We start from the raw sequence: 13398 nt of genomic DNA, 5'->3' as shown, positions 1-13398 counted from the left end.
CCAAAGGTCAGGCCTTTTATGCCTGTAATAGAAGGAAGATAAATTTCTTGCAACATAAAACATTTTTGTTCCATTCGCCCTTTGTTCGTGATAATGTCGCCATTTCTGACGTGTCATTCGGATCCATTTTTCTTTCACTCGCGCTAAGTAAATTAAAACATTGACTTTTTTGTGTTGTCCTACTTTTGGAGAGTGATACTACTCACATCAGTACCCCCATATTAAGTGGTTCATTCAACAACGTTCTCAAGAGGAATAAATTTAATAATAATTATTATATTATTAAAGAGTGATATATAAATTAAAAATTTATATCAGCCTTTACTGGTCATGGTCACCATAATGTTGCATTTTAGTCGGGACCGAGTCTACAATATGACAAGTGCTATAAATATCTGAATGACTGAGGTCCCTACACCGGCTAAGCAGTAGCTGATAATCCTCAAACGGTTGAACAGATTTTCATTAAACATAGCTAAGAACCGAATAAAAAAGCGCATTTAAATCGGTCTATGATGTCACAGACAGATACACAGATAACACAATAGCACTGTTTGTGTCAGAATCAAAAAGAAAATCCTATGTGATCATTTCAAGTGAGGTAAAGGAGCTACTGCCTAAGCATAATTAATGCTGCAGTATTTGATTACAGCAGCGCTGATTTTCAGGCAGTGTAATAAACTATCAGCTGTTAAAAATAATTCCAAACTTCAATAGTAACAATAGATCATCAATAGATGAGAACTAGAGCATCTCTACGTAGACATAATTGAATCTTTAATCGCCCAATTGGTAACTACATAGCGAACTCGAAAACGAGCGCCGAACTCGGCGTGAGCATTGAATCGAACTTTTGTCTCTAATGGACCGGAATGGTAATTACTCAAAGGCTAAATTCTCCTAACTATGCATTACAGATATATTATCAACCAGTAACTAACCATATTATAAGTGCAAAAGAGTGTTTGTTTGTTGGTTTGTCTTTCAATCACGCCGCAACGGAGCAACGGATCAACGTGATTATTTCATGGCTTTAGTTAAAAGACCTGGCGATGTACATAGGCTAATTTTGATTCCCACGGTATTTTTAAATACCTAAATCCATGCACCATCAGGTAGTAAGTAAATCAGAATCTAATGTAAACTCTTCCGCTATTCAAAATAATTCCAAACTTCAATAGTAACAATAGATCTTCAATAGATGAAAACTAGTACATCTCTACGTAGATATAATTGAATCTTTAATCGCCCAATTGGTAACTACATAGCGAAATACCCTGGAGCGCCGAACTCGGCGTGAGCATTGAACCGAACTTTTGTCTCTAATGGACCGGAATGGTAATTACTCAGAGGCTAAATTCTCCTAACTATGCATTACATATTATTATTACCTGTATTTATATAGTCTATAGTATAATGTGTTTTTGATATTAATATTAACGAATTCAACAAACTATATGTATGTAACCCCTGAGTCAGTATGCGATTTGGCGTTGCTGTAAGCATACTGAGGTAATATTCAATAAATCAATAAATAAATCAATACTGGCTTCCCACGGTGCGTGATATTGCGGACGGCGCGCACAAGTCCGCACTGACGCACCACGGGAAGAGTATCGTCTGTGGTAGCGCAGACGCGTCATTGTCGTCATCCGAGCCTTGTGCGCTGTGTGTGGCTTTCTATCATCCGCGTTTGGTCGTGCGTGATAATCCGCACACTCACGCACCGTGGGAAGCCTGTATTATAGTTCAGTGAATCGAACTTTTGTCTCTACTGGACCGGATAAGTAATTACTCAAAGGCTAAATTCTCCTAACTATGCATTACAGATATATTATTGCCTGTATTTATATATTCTATAGTAATAGTTCAGTGAAGTGAAATATTGTCTCTAATGGAGCGAAACAGTAATTTATCAGCATTATCATCATGATTAACACATCGTCACGCACTACTGAGCACGAGTCTCTTCCTAAAATGTGGACTGCCTTAGGACTAGTCTGCCACGCTGGCTCAGTGCAGATTGGCGGACTTTACACACCTTTGAGAACATTATGGAGAACTCTCAGGCATACTGGATTCCTCACGATATTTTTTTCGCACTTAAAACAAGTGATATTTAATTACTTAAGTACACATAACTCCGGAAAGTTAGAGGTCGTACCCGAGCACCATCGAACGGTGGTTGAACACCCTACCTTTAGAATAGGGACGGACCTCAGTCTCTAAGTCTCATGAAACAGTACATAACTTTTGTGTATTTGTGTATCTGTCCGTGGCATCGTAGCTCCTATACTAATGAACCGATTTTAATTTAGTTTTTTTTTTTGTTTGAAAGGTGGCTTGATCGAGAGTGTTCTTAGCTATAACCCAAGAAAATGGGTTTAGCCGTTTGAAGTTATCAGCTTTTTTCTAGTTACTGTAACCTTCACTTGTCGGGGGTGTTATAAATTTTTAATTTACACTTGTTTAATATTTATTTTAATATTTCAACAGGACCCAGTCATAACTGGGGAGACACATGTATCCGGAGCCGACGGTGACGGCCTGCGTGCCTCGTGGCGCACTTTACACGTGTATCCAGACGACTACGCGACCCACCGCGGCTTCCTCTCGCTGGAGTGTCGAGCCACGCTGCCCACGCGGCCGCCGAACGTGCGCAGCATGGCCGTGCGGCTCTACGTCGAGAGTCGTCCCCACATATCATCTCCTATGTTAAGTAAAACTAGTAAGTATCTTCCTTAACTTCTCGACTATGCGAGTCACCGTGGTTATGTCGAGCCACGTCACCCACGCGGCCGCCGGACGTGCACAGCATGGTCGTTCGTATATATATCTACGTCGAGAGTTACCTTTTTTTGTAAACCATCCCGAGGACCATACTGTGAACGACGGACTACGCCTAGTCAATCACCCACGGGTCCTCCCGTGGGCTAGGGTTCACGGGGAAGGCAGTTCTCCTTCGACGTTCCCCATCCTCAACATCTCCCTCGCCCGTCACTAAACCGAACAGGCGAGGATCGGTAAAGCAGCCAGTGATTGGATGCCCTCCGCTCCTGAAGCTATGCCCCATGGGTCTACTGCGCCCTCTGCTCGGGACACTCGGACGCGCGGACAACACCCCCTCCCTGCCAGGCTAATTAGCCATGGCCAACAATATCACGTGAAGAGAAATTGTTAACCATGTTACCAATAGGGTACATAGTAAGTAGATGAGTATCTTCCTCCAATACATAGTATTCTTGACTATGCAGTATAAACTCTATTATAGTTTACGGTTTACGGAGCGCAGGAGTCGCAAGCCTATTACCGTTTCTCGTTTATCTATCAATAATAATAAGTAATCACCAATTTTCTTGTACCTAAGAATATTTTGTATATTATTGTAGCCTACAGTTTAATCACATATCTACTGAGGAAGGCTTGCACTTACACCAAATGGTTGTATCCAAATGTTACTACACAAAGATAATAAAAAGTCTTAACCGTTTTATTTATGCCTGCACCGCATTGTCTCCGTGAGGACGACGCGGTTAGCGCGCGTCTGAAGTAAGGAAATTGCCTGCATATGCAAATAATGTGAAATACTGTTGCAATAACTTTATTCAAGACATATATGGCGAAATGAAGTCTCGCTTTCCTGCTTTATATTTCCTTTATTGGTGGATATGTCGACATTTTCTCTGAAGAACTTATTTTTTTGCTATATTTTATTACTTTGGTTTCCAATTACAGCTTAAAACCGGGGTTGTCCTTGATGAAAACAATGTGTAGTAAAGTGTGTCCACGTAATTATATGTATGCTTGTACGTTTTCCGTTACGTTGTCCATCTGTCCGTTTGTCTGTCTGTCGGGCTGATCTCGTGAACCATAATAGATAAAGAGTTGAAATTTTCACAGAATATGTGTTTTTATTTCCAATATAACAACAAATAATAAAAAATTTGACTTCGTCTTAGCGATCGATGGGTTGATCATGATCATAATGACGATGAGCCTAGGACCACTTCATATTGTTTATTAAAGGTTTAATCAAGTCTTGTCCACTTTCCTATGTCGTCCAGTTAAAAATAAGGACGAAGTTTTCTTAAGAAGCAGGAAGAAAGTTTTATCCTTTATGCGGGCGGGCGAGGCGGGCGAGGCGGGCGGGCCAATCAAGAAGTTTTGCCTTGCTCTGTATACCCGGGCTTAAAGTAAATAATATTATCGAGAAAAGGTAGTTTTGTACTTTAACTTTAGCGTGATGTAGGTTCTATGATTTCAATCACACAAACTTTGTAGAGCAAGTCCCAGACCCGCCAGACGTTACTTATATTCTGAGCAATAAAATGTTTGGGATAGAGTAGTTTATATTCTGCTACTAATATTACCGAAAAAGTAGAATGGGGTTTTTCATGAAATCCACTTCAAAAATTCTTTTAAAAAAACCGACATCCAAAGCCACTACAAAGTACAAAATAATTATTTGTTGGTTCGTGAGCGTATGTTGAAATAGGGCTCGGTCACGCGTTGATTTCTGGTTTATTTTTAATTTTATTTTAAGATATTTGGAGTAGTTTAAGGTTTTTTTTCTATCGAGCAAATTGTATCCAATCCTGTTTTTAGACCAAGAAATCTAGAGTAAGACCCAAATGCACATATTTAATTATATTATGTTTAGGTATAGTTTTCAAATGAAAAACTTTTTTTAGAAACCTAATTAAATAGCGAGCAAATGAGCAAGCGGGCCGCTTCATGATAAGTGATTACCGTCGCCCATGAACATTTATAGCTCCAGAGGAACCGCCAATGCGTTGTCGGCTCTTCAGGAGTTCAAAAGCTTCCAAAAGTCGCACAACTTTGTACAATATTATGGGCGTTAATAATTTCATTTGTTTCAGATGCTGTAGGTAAGAGTAACGCAATGAGATTGCGTTGTGAGTTTTTTATCTGGACGTTGTTACTCCTCGTGCGAAGACAAGTGCCTTTACTAGTGAAATAAGACCAGTTGTCTACTGAACTGAACTAACGAATTATTTGTGGACCTTCAAAACGTACGTGAAGCTGTGAAGTATAGATAAGATAATTATTACGAGATATACCTACCTACTTAGATTATATAGGTACATTTCTAGATGGAATTTAGACTTATAGACTTAACATTTCACATATTATAAGTCTATAAAACAGCTATGAGTTTTGCAAACGCTTACGCACTAAGCCGATCCGAATCCGTGAAAAAACGGATATAAAAAACTCGGACCTAACTCAGATATTGCTTACGCACTAATCCGATCTCTGATCGAAATCTTAGCTATTCAGTCGACATCTTTGACATTTTATCTACGTCATTAATTGTCCGATTTAAATCCGAGGCACATCCGAGATATTCTCACGGATGTCGAAAAGAATTCGGATGACGGAAGTCGAAGCCAGTGCGTAAGCTATACCATACAAATAGTTCTATGACTTCGGAACGTATTTTCACGGATTTGGATCGGATGTAGTGCGTATTCGCCCTTAGGCACTAAAAACTTTAATTTTCCTTAGTTTCATATGATGATGAACATTAGTAAGATGTAAAATCTCATACTAAGCGCACAGTTCCCTGCGTAGACGCTAGGGGCGCTGCTGAGCTTAATTTGCGAAAATGCCAGAGAGTACGTAAACGCTTGCAAAACTCAATACTAACAAACAGATAGTCAGTCAAAGTCTATCTAGCTATGTATTCTATAATCTAAACAAATATAAAATATATTTCTTTAGTAAAAATTGTAAAGTATTGTGGTTTAAAATTGTAATTTTCCAATGATTGTGTTGTCTGTGAAACCTTTAAATATAGTGTAAGAGGTAAACGTTGTTTTAAATATGTTACACATGCATTTTTTTCCCAGGACCGATTTTTTAAGTATTTTTTTTTTACTTAGTAAATTTTTGTTTAATTTAATTGTTTATTTATAGTAAGTACTTTTGATTGTTAGCAATTGCTTTGGTAGTGTCTACTTAGAACTTAATTAATTTAACTAACTTTGCTAGCAAAAAGCAAAACATTTCACGTTTTATTTAAGCATCTTATGAATTCGAGTGTATAACTAATTTTTTATTTATTAACTAAGTAAACAATACACAGTTGAATAACAAAGTTTTTTGAAAACTTTGTAACGATAAGTGGCACACTTTAATGACGTCTACACTTCTTGAGTAATATTTTGCACCCTAAATTATTGTACAGAGATTATTAATATTGAATCCAATCAAGTATGGCGTATTCTTTATCTGCCTTTTGGTTCTAACCTCATTCCCATAAAAAACATCTTCTGTATAGTGATATTTTAATGGTTATTACAATTTACATCCCAGTTGGGTTACATTTTGCAATTTATATTGTATCATGCAATGCAAATTATAAGCATGCATAAAGCTATGCATATGGAGATACAACATGCTTGGTCTGATTCAATCTGTAGATTAGTGCAAGAGCTGATAGAGGGAAGTTTAAGGTAGGTAACAAGATAAGGTATGTAATTGAATAAAATTAACATTTTGTAAGATTAGTTATTACTACTATTATGTATGCTATTAGTCTTCTTTGGTAATATTACAAAGTTAAGCTTTTATTTTTTGACGATTTTAAATATTTTACTGAACATTTGATGAGCTCCTTATAATTTCTAAATTGTCTCCGGTCTAGTCTGGTGAGACACTTTGGCTCACTAGAGCGCCCTAACGGAGCGCCCTAACGGAGCGCCCTAGCGCCCTAACGAAATACCGCGAGCTATCAGCTAAGCTCACTTTCGTCTTATATTGCATTATCATGTATGTACGAATGAATAAATGGATGAATATACTTTTATTGTACACCACAAAATTAGTACAGAAAAACACATACAAAGCACAACAAAATATAGGTACAATTTCGCGGCCTTATCGCTACCTAGCGATCTCTTCCAGGCAACCAAAAACTGTACCTAACTTACAAATATTTTAAAGTGTACCTCGTCCCTTACATTGATGTTGTCTGACTTCTAGCTCGAGCTCGATCAATTGAATTCTTTCCACCTTGCATCTCTATCAAGTAGCTATTAGTAGTATTAATTTTTTTTCAGAACAGGCAAAGGTCTTCAAAAAATCATCTTTCTGTATGCCTTTCTCTATGGTATAGTATGGTCTTTTTGTATGCCACGCTAACTAATGATTAAAACCATTCAAATACTATGTTTTGATAACTGGCCGACTCTAAACACACTAATCTAAATTCCGTTTTTTCCTTTTTACTAAATCATGACAAATATAAATAAATAACGACATAATATTTCAATTATAAAAAAAAGATTCCTTCTTCAAAACTTCCTACCAGCTCTCTGACTATAAGATCGTTTGTGTATAATGCCTATTATATGAAATGGTAATTGTAATTATAGCTTATGATAATAATTATAATTATATTATAGTGATAAACTATTCAGTGTGATATATTTTGTTCTCATTTTGTAAATAGTAACTAGTTGTCGATGTGCCAAGATTGTTATGTTATGGTTAATTATTTTTGAAAATTGAAAATTGTTGCTCAAAATTTTATATTTCGTTAATTTTATGATATCATATTTTTAGTTATAACTTTTTACGCAATAAATAATTAAGTTGTCTATACATACATAATTATTATGACGAAATAAATGCGTATCGCGTAAATATATTATAAACAGGTTGTATAATAAAAAAATGAAAACATGACAGTCCTGCAAAAATCGAATTAAAAATTACAAAAAAAAACGTGTTAAAATAACATATTTTGTACAAATGGCGCCGTACAGCCACCATGATGGCTTTTTTTATAAAATTTACAATCAGTTGCAGTTGGGATAGTGTAAGGATTTTAAAAATACCTCATTCATCCAAAGTTCAGAAAAGAAGTTATCCATACTTATCTATTATTATAAATGCGAAAGTGTGTTTGTCTGTCTGCCTGCTTGCTAGCTTTTCACGGCTCAACAGTTTAACCAATTGGTACAGAGTTAGCTAACACCCCGGGGAAGGACCTAATTTTTATCCCGGAAAATCAAACAGTTTTCTCGGGATTCAAATAATCCTAAATCCACGCGGATAAAGTCGTGGGCATCATCTAGTGGTGGAATAAAAAACTGTAGATGACTAAAAAAATACATAAGCGTACATAATATGTGCCCTGAACCCATTACACTCCTTTTTTAACCGACTTCGAAAAAAGGAGGAGGTTATCAATTCGTCGGAATCTTTGTCATTTAATAAACAGAACAATCATGAAAGTTTTGTAATAATGTTTGTCTAAAGCAAAATCCAGAGCGTCATGTTTAACGTCATAATCATAATTTCATTTTCACGTTAACACCTATTTGTTGTACGCATAAAGCGCTCATAAACACCTGCTATATCGTATTCCGCGTAAACATTGATACTGCGTTTATCAGAGTTTATTAGCATAATCTAAAACGACGTGTGTGTAGCCCCTCATACAAAGTATGAGTTACACTTAGGACCGTGTAACCTATACTTGTATGGGGGGCTACGAACACTTTGATATCTAATTTTGGTATATAGTGTAGGGTTGTTAAACTTTTATTTTAAAATTGTTTTGCATAATATTTTTTGAATTTGAACCTTACGAGACCTTGAGTGGAGACCGCGTATAAGCAAGCGTAGTGTGGAGCGGCTGGCGGGAAGTGGCTGGATGAGGAAGACTGAGGACCGGGTGTGGTGGCCCTAATTAGGGAAGGCCTATGTCCAACAGTGGACGTCCATAGGCTGATGATGATGATGATGAACCTTATAAGACGAGACTCTATCAGACACTAATCACCCTAAAATTATAAAGATTGATCATCGATCAAATATGGATTTTTCTTCGAATGGCAATTTCTTTTTCTAGAAGTCAAACATTTTTGTTCTTATGTGTTTAACAATCCCGTGGGAACTCTTTGATTTTCCGGCATAAACAGTATCCTATGTCTGTTTCCAGGACGCAAGCTATCTCCGGGCGCAATTTCGTCCAAATTGGTCTAACAAATGGGCAGTAAAACGATAACAGACTACGATACTGACCATCAGATATATTTTTGCATGAATCTATAATATTAGTATGGACATACATACATAATAAGAATATCACAAAAAAATGTGTCCATAAAACTATGTTTTAATAAGTTGTTCTTAAAATGGACGGTGAGATTGCAGTCAAGGGCTAACTTGTATCTAAATAAAAAAAGGGATATATTAATTTATTTATAAAAAACTTGCCAACCCTAAGTACAAAGTTCAGTAAGAAATCTGTACCCCGTAATACCAATAACATTATGTAACACAAACTCTCTCCCTCGCACTTCAATACAAAGTATCGCTCCATCTCTTTTCGTCTCATGACAATGGTCCACAAATATTAGAGGTAAGATGGAACCGTCTTACCCTCAATTACCTACTGAGTTGCGGTTGAATTCAAAGAGATTTCTTTACATTAAATATTTATTGGGTTTCACTTCGTAGCCAGGGATCTGGTGGCAATATTCACGATTAAACAAGTACAAAACAAAATCTTTTACAAGGTTATTTTACAAAAATTACTATAGGTACGTACAAAAAAAAAGGCATCTTATTGCAGTTAGTTCTAGAACTCCAAACTTGAATTATCTCTGCTGTGGCAAGCCAGTCTTTTGCATACGAATTTAGATAATAGTATTAAGTACTTAAATGTACAATTAAAAACAAATTGAAAAACATTTTTATGTACTTTGCAAGTTTCAGAAACATAACTATTAGGTATACTAGAAAAAAAACCAATAAAGCTTAAAAATACAATTACGTTCATTTTAGCCTAGTTTTGATACAGCAAGGGGATAAAATGGGGTATCACAGAATATCTTGACCATTTTTTTCTATGAAATACTACTGATGTAACGATAAAATATGTCTCAAATGAACGTAATTTTATTGTTTCGGGTTTGACCAAGCCACATTTGTTAACAGCGTACTGATTCCTTCACAATCATTGAAAATGTTAGAATGTGAGAGAGGGAACGAAACTTAGGAAATCACAACTCGAGCGCCTTAACATAAACTCTACCTAACATAAGTTAATGACTGGCTCCTCGCCTATTAGTGGAATGGGGAAAGCCAGCCTTTGTTATGGCAACTAGTTAGCTAATTCAGTTAAATTGTGGCTTTGTTTAAATTGGGTTATAATACCGCCGTTTTAAACAAAGTGAAACAGCGGTTAGGGAATGCATGAATAAAATAAGTAATTTAATTCTGTTTCTTGGTGTATTGTTTTGTATCAGACACTATTTGATATATATAGAAAGAAAAGTTGACTGAATAATTCATCAACGCCTAGCCCCAGCTCTTGGACCTAGAAAGCTGTTTTTATTCATTATAGGCAAGCGCTTGACCACAATCACACCTGATGGAAAGTGATAATGTGGCCTAAGATGGGACGCGCTTACCTCAAAGATGCCTATTCATTCTTGTTTTAAAAATACTCGAATTGTAATTGGTAGGAAACACACATCGCGGAAGTGTATTCCAAACCTAAGCCATGCGTATTAGGTACCTATACGAATATTTTATGATGTTTTTATGATGTAATAAACGTGGTATAGGTATCCTTTCATTTCCCGAGGTAAAAATTAATATCGCATGTAATTTTAAGTTGTTTGTCTTTGGAATTGGTAAAGTAGATGAGGCTTAAACAAAGGAAAACTTTCGGATTTATATCATCAGTTTGTGGATATAAGAATGTGTATTTAGGTCTTTTGAGGACAACTAATTTTCCTTTTTGGATGATGAACGTTCGACCTTTCGTAATTCAATCCGTTCTTTAGATCGTTGTTCTACTATAACTATCTATTATCATCATCATATTGTAAGGTTATTTTTAAAAATTGATTTGAGTTGTCAAAAATAATATAAAATTATTAATTTACCTAATGCAGGTAGTTTGATAAAATCGATATTTGGCTCATTCGATGTCATACAATCTGTTGCTAGGAGGCCAACAAGATTGAACTTGCATAAATACGGGTGTTTCGAAGGTTTCAGTTCAGTCTCCTTCCGAGATTCGGAGCGATATCGCATATTTTCGGTATTTCGATTGTGAACTGAATAATTAGATGTTGTGATAGCAATCACGCTCTAATTAAATTATTTATTTTGGCATTAGTTTGTTTAGATTAAAACTCTCGGATAACCTTACACATTAAACTTGTGTTTTTTTTGTGTTGGTTTTGGAGAGGACATTCCAATAATTCGATAAAAATATTTAAATAATACCTGCTTTTCTGAGTGACGCCTATAATTCAGAAGCGGGACGTGTCTCACGTTGTCTTAATTTCGCTTTGGTATCTTTTTGTAAACAACCCACATTCGATTAAAATTTTTATTGAGTTTGATTTGGTGATTAAAATTTTTAGTTTTTTTTTAATAATTTAGTGTTTTGTGAATTGGAAAGTAATTTGCAATGAGTGGTTTAGATTTTGTATACATCGAATGAGAAGTTAGTCGTTTGGATTTATTGTTGACTTGATATTAAAACTGAGAGTTCGGCAGTTCAAGGGTAGGTTTTAATGATTTGACGGAGGGCAGGATAGCCCATGATTTGGATTTGACTTAGGGCAAGGAAGCCCGCGACTGACATGACAAGATTGATTAGAAACACGAGGACGTGTTAAATTCAGGACGGCCGAACTGTAAGGTTATTTTTAAAAATTGATTTGAGTTGTCAAAAATAATATAAAATTATTAATTTACCTAATGCAGGTAGTTTGATAAAATCGATATTTGGCTCATTCGATGTCATACAATCTGTTGCTAGGAGGCCAACAAGATTGAACTTGCATAAATACGGGTGTTTCGAAGGTTTCAGTTCAGTCTCCTTCCGAGATTCGGAGCGATATCGCATATTTTCGGTATTTCGATTGTGAACTGAATAATTAGATGTTGTGATAGCAATCACGCTCTAATTAAATTATTTATTTTGGCATTAGTTTGTTTAGATTAAAACTCTCGGATAACCTTACACATTAAACTTGTGTTTTTTTTGTGTTGGTTTTGGAGAGGACATTCCAATAATTCGATAAAAATATTTAAATAATACCTGCTTTTCTGAGTGACGCCTATAATATGATCATATATGATCAGTATCATATGATCTAACATTAAAGTTAATAGCTTATCTTAATTTGTTATATGTATGTATAGACAGATAATATTATTATTATACTTAGCCGTGAATTTGCACTGACGAAGCATGTAAGATAAAAAAATGTTGAAAACTATAATTCAATATTTTTTTTTGGAGCAAATTCACCAAACAATGAATAATTGTTGAACATAATTTTTTCAATACTATTTATTTATGAAATGTTTGTTAAGTACCATGTTCTTCATATTTTATCACTTCTCATGTAAATCTGAATTTTATAAAAATAAAATAAATCTATTGTACAGAATAAAATAAATGAAATTATCTGAATGTCAATAATAAAATTATTGAAATATAATGATTCGTTTTATTTTCGGCTAAGTTTTATTTCAAAATCCTAACCCTCCATAGGATAAAATTCGGAACGCATTAATTTGGAAGTGTATGAATACCTACCTATGAATATAGTAATATTTATAGTACATGACAGGTCAAGATGGCAATCAGGGTATGAGGCGGGGGGACGTGCGGGTGTACGGGGCGTCCCCACACCGATTGCCATCTCGACCTGTCGCGTACGATGGATGTTTGATGAATCCATAGGCCTGGGTAATTTTTAGGTACTATCACCCTGGTTACACCGAGCGATGACACTTTACACGTATTTGACTAATATGATTTATGATCTACTAACACATGACTAATATGATGCTACAATTCACAATAAAATAAATAATAATACATATACAATGATGTTAATGAAGGAATATTTAATTAAAGATAAAACTAATTAAAAACGGATAGCAAAACAATAATTTAAACTTGTTTCGCTCGGACCTAGTGTTGAGAGCAGCTGTAGGTAGGTACATGGTAGGTACTAACTAGAGTTTGCTAAATGAGAAAAATTCCCAACTTGTAAAACAATGTTGTTTACTACTACTTTGTGCTTGCAAAAAATAGTGATGAAGTTTAACGGGGTCGCTGTAGCCGCGTGATCAGTGTAAAGCCGGCTCTACACTCGCGGCGCGAACGGCCGCGAAAGCCCGCGACAACTGCGAATCACGAGTGTAGATGTTGTTCACGCCTTCGCGTTCCCCTTTCCCCGATCAGTGTCGGTTTTTGGTCCGCGACAAAGGGTTTCGTCCATAGTCACGAACAAGACTGTGAACATTTGCGAGTGTGGAGAGACAGTTCACGCGTGTATCGCGGCATACATTCACGGCGCGAAATAACGGCGCGACTTCGCGCCG

The 13398-nt window shown here is 35.9% G+C and overlaps 1 protein-coding gene across 1 annotated transcript in view; it reads left to right on the top strand.

The window, feature by feature from the left end:
• The window catches only part of LOC123871682, an 87503-nt gene extending 82006 nt beyond the window's left edge, over positions 1-5497 (top strand). The window contains exons 5-6 of the mRNA XM_045915591.1: positions 2497-2728; positions 4881-5497. Of these exons, the coding sequence (XP_045771547.1) occupies positions 2497-2728; positions 4881-4981 (333 nt within the window). The 3' untranslated portion in view covers positions 4982-5497. The remainder of the gene's footprint in view (positions 1-2496; positions 2729-4880) is intronic.
• Positions 5498-13398: the final 7901 nt, after the last annotated feature.

This window comes from Maniola jurtina, chromosome 14 (assembly GCF_905333055.1).
Source record: "Maniola jurtina chromosome 14, ilManJurt1.1, whole genome shotgun sequence".
Taxonomy (NCBI): Eukaryota; Metazoa; Arthropoda; class Insecta; order Lepidoptera; family Nymphalidae; genus Maniola; species Maniola jurtina.
The sequence above is the reverse complement of the archived record's forward strand: the minus strand, read 5'-3'. Positions and strand labels throughout refer to the sequence as shown.